Source organism: Lynx canadensis, chromosome A1 (genome assembly GCF_007474595.2).
Source record: "Lynx canadensis isolate LIC74 chromosome A1, mLynCan4.pri.v2, whole genome shotgun sequence".
NCBI classification, from domain to species: domain Eukaryota; kingdom Metazoa; phylum Chordata; class Mammalia; order Carnivora; family Felidae; genus Lynx; species Lynx canadensis.
The window spans coordinates 80,778,043-80,791,698 of record NC_044303.2 but is presented as its reverse complement, the minus strand read 5'-3'; the positions used below and the strand labels follow the sequence as shown (position 1 = coordinate 80,791,698).

At 49.0% G+C, this 13,656-nt stretch overlaps 1 protein-coding gene across 7 annotated transcripts in view; it reads right to left on the bottom strand.

Annotated features, from left to right (window-relative positions):
* ARHGEF7 (Rho guanine nucleotide exchange factor 7) overlaps nt 1–13,656 on the bottom strand; it is a 134,751-nt gene that overhangs the window by 27,446 nt on the left and 93,649 nt on the right. For 6 of the 7 annotated variants that reach the window (XM_030314193.2, XM_030314233.1, XM_030314200.1 and 3 more), the window contains 5 exons: nt 12,912–13,006; nt 12,600–12,695; nt 9,948–10,070; nt 1,295–1,433; nt 269–328 (listed from right to left, as the gene is read on the bottom strand). In XM_030314193.2, the coding sequence (XP_030170053.1) occupies nt 269–328; nt 1,295–1,433; nt 9,948–10,070; nt 12,600–12,695; nt 12,912–13,006 (513 nt within the window). The remainder of the gene's footprint in view (nt 1–268; nt 329–1,294; nt 1,434–9,947; nt 10,071–12,599; nt 12,696–12,911; nt 13,007–13,656) is intronic. The other variant, XM_030314217.1, reaches the window with a different exon arrangement.

The following is a 13,656-nucleotide window of genomic DNA, read 5'->3' as shown; positions in this document are numbered from 1 at the left end:
GCCCACAGAGCAAGACCTTCATAAGGAACTATCGTGTCGTGACTTTTTAAAGGTTAAATGATCATTTTCTGGTGTCGACAGCCCAGTAAAGCATGCAAATTTACCACCACGGTAAATAAACTACCGTGATTATTTTGTATTTGAATACACCCAAATTCTCGCTCTCATTTTCTTTCATCGCCTAACTTTTTTAGGGAATAAATTTTTCTACATTCATCTGTCATAATAATGCTGAGGGAAAAAAATCATAATATGCCCAGTCACTTACTGAGAGGTTTTTGAAGGCAGTCATGGATTTCTGAATATCTTGTCTATCTGGATGATAATCCTTTGAATAAAAGAAAACACTATTAGCTTTCATGAGGCAAATTGTTTTCTTCAAAAGGCACTCTAGAGACTAGCTTGAAACTTTCCCAACCCTTTCAACCCACAATAGGTCTTATTCTTCTCAGCACTGAAGTGTTATTCGTACTCTTGTGGGCCCAGTAGACTTTGGGGAAACCATGGTCTAGAAGACAAAAGCCCAGGGGCAGCTGGGTGGCCCAGTCAGTTAAGCCTCTGACTCTTGATTTCAGCTCAAGTCATGATCTCATGGTTCGTGGGATTGAGCCCATGTTGGGATCTGTGCTGACGGTGTGGGGCCTACTTGAGATTCTCTTCTCCCTCTCGCTCTCTGTCATGCTGCCTCGGTCTCTAAATAAATAAACGTTAAAAAAAAAAAAAAAAAAAAGACAAAAACCCATGGCAGGACTCAGCACCTCCTCCCAGCACTGGCCTTGCTGAGGCTCTAAACCACAACAGCAGAGGGGGTTGGCAAGGAAGGGAGCCAGCAGGCCCACCCTACATAGAGGAAGTTCGCCAACCTGCACCCATACACAGCAACTTAAACCCAAGTTTCTGCCAGGCCTGCGGTCTGCTTTTCAAAACTAAGATAAATACCCATCATGAACGGATTGATTCTTTCACTCTTATTACTGTATAAACACTATGCTTACCATTTGTAACCAAGTGTTCCTAACGGGGCACCTCAATGCTACTTAAATCTGAGCTTAACGTTTCGTAGTTTTTGGAGACTTTTGTAACAGCAGCCGTGAGTGACAGAGATCAAGGAGGACATGTAATTTTGTAGAGGGAGGGGAAGGAGAAAACACCATTTAACAAAATCGTTTTGAAAATCCTTCAAGTTAAAAACCTTTGCAAAAACACTTCTGTCGGTTCCCGCCTCTGACACAGACGGCGAGCTTCCCTGACGGGGGCGGAGGGCCCCTGAGCGGCAGCACGCGACAAGCAGTACCTCCATGTGTCTCTCCAGCTCCTTGAGCAACGTGGGGTACTTGTCCAGGCGCATGAATGGTCTGCTGAGGCCGGTGGTCAGCACCAGGATCCCCGGGCTGCTGGCGCCTCTGGTCTCCATGAACTCTCCCAGCTGCTCACTGAGCAGAGAGAGTGGACAGCGTAGTGGTTAGAGCCCGCACACAGACAGGGGAAAGGCCCGCCCTGCCGGCAGCACCGGGTTGGGCAGCTAACGGGTGCTTAGAGCTCTTTGTGCTTAGAGCCACACTGGCGCCGGCTACGTTGAGACACCAAACGCGAACACCCCCAGAAGGCTCATGCCATCACTCTGGTTACGGGCAAACCCAGCTGGGCATAACCCGGCACGGGCGGTCCGCTAAGCAAACCCACACCTTCCATTCACGGAGGCCACCTGAGCAAGCCTAGTCCACAGCTGAGCTAGAAGATGGCCATCCTCTGGGTCCCTCGAGCTGGTGACACAAAGTAAAAGATGCCTTACAGCCACAGTGAAGTGAACCGGGGCGCAGATGCCCTGGCTGCACAGGAGGCCGCCCAACAGCCCCGAAGCATTCTGTGCAAGCAGCAGGCACGAGGCAGCACCATCAAGTAACGGACTCTTCCACTTAGGCTTTAAAATGTCAAAAGCACGGTCACATCACCACCTCGCTTAGCCTCATGGTAGAGCACGACCACACTTGTAGATAAGGAGACTGAACGCGTATCTGGAAATCCAAAAGCTGAAAGCCGTGCCTGCCTATCTCCCCACTCCTGCCACTTTCACCACACTGCTCATCTAACCTGGTGACCAGCAAGGCCCTCGTGAGGCCTCCATGCTCACGCACTCCAGGTTGGCCCCAAATGCTCCAGTTCAACAGCCACGGCATCTGGAATGACCCATGAAGGTCCAGCGTGCAGCTGTGAGCATCACGCTTGGTCACCCGCATCAGGACTCATGCCGGGGACTGAAGGTCTGGCACCTGTGTCCCTAGTGCACGCGACGTTCGGGGTCCAGGCTAGAAGCCCCACCTGTGTTCCTCACTGTTGCCCCTGTGCGCCACTCGAGACGGGGGGGAGTGAGGGGCAGACAGGCTGGGAGAGGAGCAGGCAGCAGCTCAGGTCACCCCTGTGAGGAGCAGGGTGACTGCTGAGCCCCCACGTCGCACTGCAAAGGACATTATACATGAAGCCAAAAAATGTGAGAATCCCTAAGAATATCAGAGCACATCAGTCCTCAGTGCAGGCTGCCTGATCTGACCTCAGGGACCCAGCCACTGCCTCACCTCCTCCGTCCCTTCCTCCCCAACTCAGCTACACCTGCCCACCACCCAAGCTTCTTGGGAACACCAGCCACACTCAGTGCTCCTGGTGAAAACATGTACAGTACTTAGGCTAAAGCACCTGAAACTGCTAGTTCAAAAGTAACAAGCAAGAGTAGTTTCCTACAGTTCAACTAAACAGAGCTCACGTTGGAAACGTCAAGACAAGAATCGGTGTTGGCACAGCCTGCCTCTTACCCAACCACAAGTGACCTCACATCAACTCTGCGACCACACCTACCAGGGAAAGCGGTTCACTTAACTGAACCAACTCAGAAATAAATGGTTTCAAACTTCACGTTGAAAACCAATCAATCACTATGAAGCTAGTCTTATGTTTCCTACACATGCAAGACTTCTTTAGAAAGCTACTGCTCCCTAAAATTGGGTTAACAAAAATTAGGAGGCCTGGTTAAGCACGGGATGCTGCACTGCAATGAGAGTGCACGACTGGGCTGTGTGAACACAGCAATGGTGTGGTTAGCAGTACCTGCCAGCTGCCTGCCTACCCACCTATTCAACCACCGATACACACACACACACCCATATACATCCATACACACACACACATACACATGCATACACACATACATCCACACACACAGACATACACACACATACATGCATACACACATACATATACATCCATACACACATGCATATACACACAAATATACATCCATACACACAAACACACATATACTTCCACACACCATATACATGCATACATACATATACGTACATACACACACACATCCATATACATCCATCCGTACACCCATATACATCCACACACACACATATACATCCACACATACGTATACGTCCATACACACACATATATACACACACCCATACACATATACCCACACATACATATACACACACATACATACATATCCATACACACACATACATGTGCATACACCCATACATCCTTACACACATATATACATACACAGCCATACATACATGCATATACACATACACACACACAACCATATATACACATACATACGTATACACACATCCACACATCCACATACACATACATCCATACACACACACACACCCATACATCCATATCCACACATACACCCATACACATACATCCATACACACATACACGCATTTACAGGTTTTTAAATCAACCTTTTAAAGAAACATATATACATATTTTGAAGGTATTATCAAAGTCAAAGCAAATTATAAAAAAGGGAGGTTTCACCTAATCCTAATTATAAAAACAACACTCTTACAAGGATAAGAAAATGATTTTCATCCCTGTAGCTCAGCCCTTCATGGTGATACAACTTAAAACCAAAGAAGTTGTTGAGCCTTCTCTGGTGGTGTGTCGGTGTGTGTGCGTGCGCACAAGACATGAGTCAACATATATGTGTTCAGAACCCCAGGTCTTCAGAGGATGGTTCTGTCAGGAAAATCCTGGGACTTCGAGGACGGAAACCTGGCACGGTGGTGGCCCAGGGACCATGGGGCTCTGTTAGCCATAAGCAGCACCCGGGAGCACCTGTGCCTCCTCCCTTCTTCCACACGGACTTCTCTCCTATAGGAGGGGCAGGTAGCCGAGGAGTGCCCCTAGGAGGATCCTCCCAGCCACTCCCCTGTGCTCAGCTTAAATGGAGGGACAACTGCAGAAAGGCCTGGGAAGGACAGAGGAAAGGGGACTACGGCTGGGCATCCGAATCCCCAGCAACAGCACCTTGGCCTGCCACACGGCGTCATTAGCACACACACCCACACGGGAAGGCACCCAGTAGGTGTGGAGGTCTCCATCGTCCTTGCCAACAGGTGGGGGCTGACCCCAAGTAGGGCCTGGGAGCCCAGGGTCTGGCCCCTCTGGCTGTAACTGCTTTGTGTCTCACACACATGGAGGCTGTGCCACTCTCCTCACTTCTCATTCCTCAGCAATGGCCGTCTCCTCAATTACCCTACCCGTCCCTACACAGGAGGGTGAAATGACAGCTTCACAGGGGAGAAATGCATGTGTTACCAGCATTTCTCTAAGTGTTGGACAACTGATCAAGCACAGTCCCATAAAATCAAAACTTTATAGTACCAAGAGTATATTTCGACTCCTTTACTTTTTTTAAGAGACCTAGAGACTGCATAGGGTGGGGGAAGGGTGAGGGACGGGGGCGGGGAAGGGTGAGGGACGGGGGGGGGGGGTGAAGAGGGTGAGGGACGGGGGGGGGGAGAAGAGGGTGAGGGACGGGGGGGGAAGAGGGTGAGGGACGGGGGGGGAAGAGGGTGAGGGACGGGGGGGAAGAGGGTGAGGGACGGGGGGGAGAAGAGGGTGAGGGACGGGGGGGGGGAAGAGGGTGAGGGACGGGGGGGGAAGAGGGTGAGGGACGGGGGGGGGAAGAGGGTGAGGGACGGGGGGGGAAGAGGGTGAGGGACGGGGGGGAAGAGGGTGAGGGACGGGGGGGAAGAGGGTGAGGGACGGGGGGGAAGAGGGTGAGGGACGGGGGGAAGAGGGTGAGGGACGGGGGGAAGAGGGTGAGGGACGGGGGGAAGAGGGTGAGGGGAAGAGGGGAGAGTGGGGGGAAGGGGGAAGGGGGGAATGGGGGGAAGGGGAGAGGGAGGGACGGGGGAGGGGGGAAGGGGGGAAGAGGGGGGATAAAGAGAGGGAAGGAGGGGGAGAGAGAGAGGGAGGGAGTGAGAGGGAGTGAGTGAGAGGGAGGGAGTGGGAGGGAGAGAAAGAGAGAGAAACCCCAAGCAGGCTCCATGCTCAGAGCCTGACACAGGGCTCAAACCCACCAACCAGGAGATCATAACCTGAGCCAAGATGAGGAATTGGACACTCAACCAACTGAGCCACCCAGGTGCCCCTCAACTCCTTTAACTATAATCCATGCAGGGCCTTTCCAACCACAAGAAAAACCACAAAAAAGTCTATTCAGAATAGTCATGTTTGATACTACGGGATATGAAATTGCCTAACTGTATTTATGGCAGAGAAAAAGTACCAGAACTAAGTTCTATTCCTCACCCCTCCAGAAACTAAGAATTTAAGAGAAATTTATGCAAACCAAAGTAACTTCTTCCAACATCCATGATCTTAGAAGGCCACAACATGTGCAGTTCAGTCTTTACAGATCATGTTCTATTTTAAATCTAGCACAATAAAACAAAACAGCTGGTTCCAGCCGCTTCGGCAAAACAATGGCTCTTTCAGCTTAATTTCTACTGATGCTGGTAACCTTACACAGCACATCTCCCCTGCAGTTACTGAAAGGACACTGTGGACTCCAACAAAAGGAACACGCACGCAGAGAACTACCATGTAGCCAAGCAAAAAGTTAACAATTACAGTGCCGGGAAAAAACAAAACTCATTTTACAGACTGAATTATGAAACCTAACTCATTCAAAATAGGCAGCCAGGAACATACATCTGCTATCACGATAACGTGAAGGGTACCTATAAGTTCTTACTCCAAAGCATGGGCAGTTCTGTGCAGGCATTCCCAAGATTCACACTCAGATTTTAAGCACAACAAACAATCCTACGATTGCAAACAAAGTCTGTACAACTTCAGATCAGTACACTGAATCAATCCTTCAAAAATATACTGAAGCACAAAACAGATTAGCCTGTAAGCGTGGCAGCTTTTAAGACGTCAACGTGCATAGGAAGCAGGACAGAGGTTACAGGTTAAGACGCCAGATGAAACGTGGTGAAAAGGGCCAACCACAATCCCGTCTCAAGTTACCAACTTACGCTTGGGAAGCAGGGTCTGACTGGCGGGCAGAGCGGGGCCCCTCACTGCCCAGAGACCTCAGGAGGGCACACAGGCAGCGCATCCTGCCCCGCCAGGCGCCCACAGGCCCGAGGCTGGCCCTCCCAGAGCAGGCCTTGTTCCCCCCACCCCGCGACACACCGTGGGGAGGTGGCACAGAGCTTGCCCCGTCATCGTGGGGACAGGCGGCACCGACATTCCAGTGGGGACGCAAAGGGTCACTGCCGTAATAGCACACGAGAGGGATAAACAGCACCTACGCGCAGGCGTCTCCCTTCAAAGTCTGAACGTTTTTGGAAACTAACAGTCTGAATCACTTTAAATGTGGTCTTCCGGACTCACTTCTACAGGGGAAAATATTTACCATCAGCCCCAACACTGTCCACCCTACCCACACTCTCTATACTCCCAGCCTGAACCACACCCCCCAAAAAGGAGGGAGAATGACAATTTTACCCTAACATCCTGTTTGCTTTCTATAGATCTCCTCCACTACCACATCACTAATTCCTAATCCCTAATTGTGATTCTCACAAACACAAAGGTAATCCTTGCATTTAACTTCTGTGGACATCCTAATTCCCAGGAGGAGGTGGCAGAACACTCACGGGCACACAGGCTTCATGGTTTTAGGAAGGTATACACCCACACAGCCACCCCCCGGCACAAAGGCGAGGAGGCAGACTTAACAGGAGAGCGTGCCACAGTCCTTCGGGGTTCCCTTCTGTGAACCCTGTACATCCTGACCTCCCTTTCTTTGGCCCCCAGCAGAGGTGTACTCCTTCGTTTTAGTGCACACGGAGACCCTGCGGTATCTGAGCACGCCCAGGAAGTCAACACACAGGGTCCTCCACAGGGGTGCAGATGGGACCACAATTAGCATTCATGCTGGAGCACTCACCTCGCTCACCCGGATCCGGTCTATTCGTTTTGCTTACTGCTTACAATAACCCTACCAATCGGCAGTCACAGAAGGGATCTAAAACCCAGGGAAAGCAGGGGACTTACCCATAGCTCACCAGCTGAGTTTGAGGCAGGGCTCAAACCAGGCCAAAACAAGCCAGAGGCCCTCCCTCCACTGCCACCGAACCAGCCACACTCACAGGATGGTACACCTGAGCCTCAGCTCAGTTTACAAAGAGCCCAGCCATGTCTGCTTACCAACAGTCCTTAAGTTTTAAGTTGAAATACTTCATTAACTATTTAACTATAACTGGGGCGCCTGCGTAGCTCAGTCAGTTAAGCATCTGACTCTTGATTTTGGCTCAGGTCATCATCTCACGGTTGTGGGTTTGAGTCCCACCTCGGGCTGTGACTCTGACAGTACACAGTCAGCTTGGGATCCTCTCTCCCTGCCCCTTCCCCACTTGCACTGTATCTCTCTCAAAACTAAGTCAACTTAAAAAATATATACTTGGGGCACCTGGGTGGCTCAGTCCATTAAGCACCCGACTTCGGCTCAGGTCATGATCTTGTGGTTTGTGAGTTTGAGCCCCTCGTTGGGCTCTATGCTGACAGCTCACAGCTTGGGGCCTGCTTCAGATTCTGTGTCTCCCTCTCTCTGCCCCGCCCATGCTGATGCTCTGTCCCTCAATAATAAACATTAAAAAAACTTTTAACTAAAATTAAAATTACATATGTATGTATGTACACACACACACACACACACACACACACACACACACACACACTTAACTAGGGACACGTGGGTGGCTCAGTCGGTTGAACAACCGATTTCAGCTCAGGTCACGATCTTACCAGTTGTGAGTTTGAGCCCTGCGTCAGGCTCTGTGCTGACAGCTGGCAGCCTGGAGCCTGCTTCAGATTCTGTGTCTCCTTCTCCCTCTCCACCCCTCCCCCACTCACTCTCTCGCTCTCAAAAATAAACATTAGAAAAAAATTTGTAATATATATAACTTTAACTTACCCTTCATGCTACTAAAATTTTTGTTCCTTTATGGTTAAAAAAAAATTTTAAACTGTTTTCAAAAGTCACTGTGAAAATTTTCCTAACACACTTAACTAAAAGCTCATGCCTGAGAAGCAGAAACAGAATCTCTGCGCTCAGAGCGGCCCCGACCAGTGACTGAGCCACTCTTCCAGCACCTTCCGGTTCTTGGGAAAAGACATGGGTTTTTCTCGCCAAACCAGCAGGAATCTGTACAGTCTGTTTCACTTGTTTTAATTTTGTTCCAGGTTGAAAAGCTGAAGCCAATGGTCTCCAATTTAAGGTTGTACCTGTAAGACCCAGCCCTAATTTTATTTTTTTACAGTTCTCTTTACATAACACACCCAAAGTATAGGAGTATTGTACAGATGAGCTAATAAGCTCCTCTAACACAACAGAAGAATATCTAACATGTGCAAAGCAGAATGCAGGGAGACACTCAGTTCTGTGCTCATGACAGGTAATTTTCATATAGGCTACAATTCATTCCAAACCACACATAGTTGCTCACACGTGTGTTCAGACTACCGTTAAGCAATGAAAGTTCCTATGATAAATGTATTCTATGCACTGCTCTCAGGCCAGGCCCGTATGACTACTGAGTGCATGAAATGTGGCTAGTCGAACTGAATTTTTAATTATTTTTTAATTAATGCTTAAATGAATTTAAATCTAAATTTACACAGCTACGTCATTAGGTACCAAAGCCCTAGAGATATGGCCTTGCAATTTTTGGGCATAGAATAATGTAGAGTTTGAAGAGCACACTCAGCACTACCAAAATATTTTCTCTGCCAGGCATTTTATATTTATACACACACACACACACACACACACACACACACACACACACACACACTGAAACCTTGAATCGCAAGTAACTTGCTGTGCGAGTATTCTGCAAGACAAGCAAACATTTCTAATAAATTTTAACTTGATAAACGAGCAATGTCTTGCAATACGAGTCCTATCGGACGCCAAATGTCACATGATCACAACCAAGTCAATGGTTCCTGAAACTCGCTTTGATGTATGAGTGCTCTGGGCTACAAGCATGTTTTCCAAACAAATTATGCTCATAAACCGAGGTTCTACTACATAAAAACAATTTATGTATACAGATACATAAATATATATGTATACACATACACACACGCGCGCGCGCACACACACAAACACACACACACACACACACACACACACACACACACACACACAGTAAAACCTTGGCATAGTGTAATTATGTATACTGGCCCTAATTTTCAATCCAGCATTTTCTCTCACAGCCAATCCACTCTTAGGAACTAGAAGAAATGGGATTCTGGCATCCTGGATTTAGCCTACAGCTCCATTCCAGAACCCTACCAGCTCCTCAAATCCACTTTCCCAAGGGCTCCAGGCTGAAGGGAGACTTTGGAAACACCGTTTTCTACTCAGAACCTCAGAGACCCCGTACCAACGCTTCTCAGGCACTCAGCTTAAGAGGTAATTAAAACACAATAATCGTTGAACAAACAAGTGAATACCAGCACTGTATTTCATGTAACGTGTGGCCCACACAAGCCAACGTGGAGGGAACCCCTTGCCAAGAAGTCCCTGCCCTCCAGGTAAGGGTGTCTGGCAAGCGCACCTGTGCTCCGTGAGAACGTTCACTGCAGACGGGTGGTTGGCACAATACGCAAGGTACAAGGTTTTCATCTGTGGCATCAGATTTAAAAAGCATCCTCCAACTCTCTGCTGAGCTTCTGGCAACCTAGAGATACACAACACAAAGGAAATAATCCTAAGTTTCATAGAAAGAAAATTGCCAATGAACACAAAATCTGAGACCTCCTTGTAGACCACCTCCGTGAAAACCAAATCTACAAATCCCAGAACCTAAGGAAAACCTTGGGAAAGGTAGTCCAGCAGGGAGAGGTATCTACCTCGAAAGCGGCTCTGCTAGGAAGCACCAAACTAACGCCCTTCCTTTTCTCCAGCATCCAGCCGCCACAACCCACCTGCGCACAGCACAGCCAAAACGCCACAAGTCCGACTTTGGATGGTGAGAGAAATGCAGATCATGAACCTTTAAGTTTTGTACAAAAGGAGAATTATAAAACATGACTGCTTGTTGGCAAGGTTTCTACTTAAGCAGCATCAAGACGCGTGCCTGCGCGTGCGCACACACACACTACAGCCCGCCTTCCCTTCAGGTAAAAGCTGGAGAAGAGCACAGCCACAGACCCATCTCCTCCCAGGTCTAGGCCAGGGCAGTTGCTGAGCCTGGAAAGGCCGTGAGCTCACAGTAACAGGAAGAACAGAAAGCGATGATCAGCACCACCAGTGGAAGCAGAAACGCGCACGTGGGGCCGTCCTAACCAGACAGGCACGGCCAACTCCAAGATGGAGGCCAAGCCCTCAGCTGGGCGCAATCATCTACAACATTCCACCTCCGGCTACAGCCTCACCATTCCTATATCAAACGGACTTCTCCCTCCTGCAGATACACAAACCTTGAACAAAATATAAAACCAACCTCTGCAGGTGGTAGAGCACCAGGGAGGAAGATTCTGGAGACGGCTGGCATTTGGAGAAGGAAAGGACACAGGGTGTGTCTCCGGTTCTCTGTACCTCGGGGCCAATGGCGGCCGAGGCTGGCTTGCGTAGGGCAGCTAAACCCCAAGAGAAAACCACAGGATCTGGCTGAACATGAGCTGATGGGACGCGGGCGGAGGGGACGACGACACCTCGGACTGTGAACCTGAGCTCTGCTCTGATCTGAGGACTTTCAGAACACTCACGATCAAAGATAAGGGGAAAGGTTGATCAGGAAAGCTCATCTCCGACCCTCTGCTCTCCTGTTCCACCATGGCAAATCCAACATCTCATGCCAACGCACCGTGCCCTTGAGGAACTCAACCGAAACAACACCTAAGTCCTACTGAGTAAAGAGCCAACACAGGCCTGACTGGGTGCTGGACTCTCAGCTCATGTTCCCTCCCTGAATTTCAGCATTCAGAGCCGTACATCTGCGGTGCAGACGGGGAGAGATCCACGTGCTTTCACAAGCCTGAGGGGAGGCCCAGAAGAGGCGCCACAAACGTACTGTAAAAATATGAACTCCTTCAGTCCAACTTCTCGACAGCCGGTGGGGGAAGCAGGGGCAAACGCCGACTTCCACTTGCACACCCTGGGGCTGGCCTCCTGCAAAGACCCCAAACTGAGGGCCAATCACCTTCATTTACCAAAAGGAAAGCAGTGATTGCCAAACTCCTCTCTTCATGGCCACCTAAGTCAGGCCACTCACATGAACCAAACCGCCCCAGGAGGAAGCAACGTGAATTTGTCTGAAGGCCAGCACTCACTCTGCGCTTCCCCTGCACACCTTCCGGGATGAAGGGCCTGGAGGGGCCTAGAACCTATTCCGAGCACAGCCAGCTGTGCGCCTGGGGCCCAGGGGGCAGAGCACCCCTCGCCACTTCCCAGACTAAGACAAGAAACTACAGGAAGGACAAACCAGAGACCAACCAGATCCCAAGAGAAAAAGTTACCTCATCCTTCTGTCGGCTAAAGAAACAGAAATTGCAATAACAAGTGCCCCCCTCTTGCATCAAGTCCACAGGTAAATAAACCTCAAATGTCACATGGTGACCTACAACCTACAAAGTTCTCACATATGTCAAGACTTCAAGTCCTCCAATACCCAGCAGGCACTTAGTCAACTAAGTGAACTATGCTACTGAGATCAGTAAACTGACCCTAACCCTTAAACGTCTCACGTTAACCAAGAACAAAAGAGTCACACACACACACACACACACACACACAAAAAAAAAAAAAAAAAAAGAAAGCCAATCTGGTGGCCAATCAATTCAGAACATGCCTCCCCACCCCAAAAACACCTTGGAAAGAAAACCAAGCCGGGTACGTGCGGGCAGCACGTTCCAGACACCGCATTTCACTATCCTTGGCTTCCGGGAGGCCAGGAGCAACCCGCGCACAGAGCCTCTTCCTCCTCAGGCTCCTCACCCCTGCCTCCCCCATCCACCCAACACCGTAAACTTCGCTGCTCCCGGCAAGATGCTCTCCTTTCTCATCAGGAGACCTCGCCTTCAAAGACCCCAACTAGAAAAACCAGACGTCAGAAACACAGCTTCTACTAGAAGGGTTGATAACCCAAAAGATTCAAAATAACCGTTTCCATCTTTGGAAATAGGAGTTCTAGAATCAGATCAAAGCACATTCTATACCTACCCGTTGTACTAATCTGAATTTCACAGATTTTTAGCGTCGTACTTACTTGGTGCATTCTTCTAAAGACTGTACAAGCATTTGCTGGAAAGAACATATCTCTTCTAGATTTCCCATTAAATATGAAATGTTTGCTGAACTTAACCTAGAGCCAAGAAAAAGAACAGTGAGACTATTATGTACCGTGTCACTCTCCTGTCTCACCCCAGGGCCCTGTTTGAGTCTCTAACCCGCTAAAATCCTTACTTCCAGAGCAAACTGGTACAGTGGGTTCCGTTCCACCCTCCATTCTGTGGAAACCTGAGCAAACAGCCTAGGCAATGACAATGCTGCAATTAACACAGTTTATCGTCCAACTTACTTCTCGCTGGTCTGCAAAGGCCGCAGGTAGGTAGAAAGCACAGTCTGAAGTTCTTTAGAATACTCATTTTCAGTTTCCAAAATATTCTGTAGCACCTACAACAAATGGTGAACAGCATTATTCGCCACTAAAACTCATGAGCTTTGACAAGTGCATCAGCATCATTCACTTTACAGGTCGCTTCTGCATTAATACTAGTGTGCTTAATATCATCACTTCCTGTGACTTAACTACCAAAACCCACGTACCGAATTCTTACTATAGCTACGTAACAGACTTCATCTCATTGCCACACACATAACACAGGCACACCTAGAACGGGGCTGGGAGCGCCAGGGTGGCCCAGTCAGTTGAGCATGTGACTCCTGATTTCGACTCAGGTCATGATCTCACGGTTCACTGGATTGAAGAGCTTCAGACTCCATGCTGAGTATGGAGCCTGCTTGGGACTCTCTTCGCCTCTCTCTTTCCCTCCTCCCACCTCAAAATAAATAAACTTTAAACAAAATGAAGAATGAGGGGGGGGCACCTGGGTGGCTCAGTCAGTTGAGCATTGGACTTTGGCTCAGGTCATGATCTGACCCGATCATGGTAGGTTCAAGCCCCGCCATGTCAGCTCTGCTGACAGCTCAGAGCCTGGAGTGTGCCTCAGATTCTGTGTCTCCTTCTCTGCCCCTTCCCCGTTCATGCTCTCTCTCAGTCTCTCAAAAATGAATAACCGTCAAAAAATTTTAAAAAAAAAAAA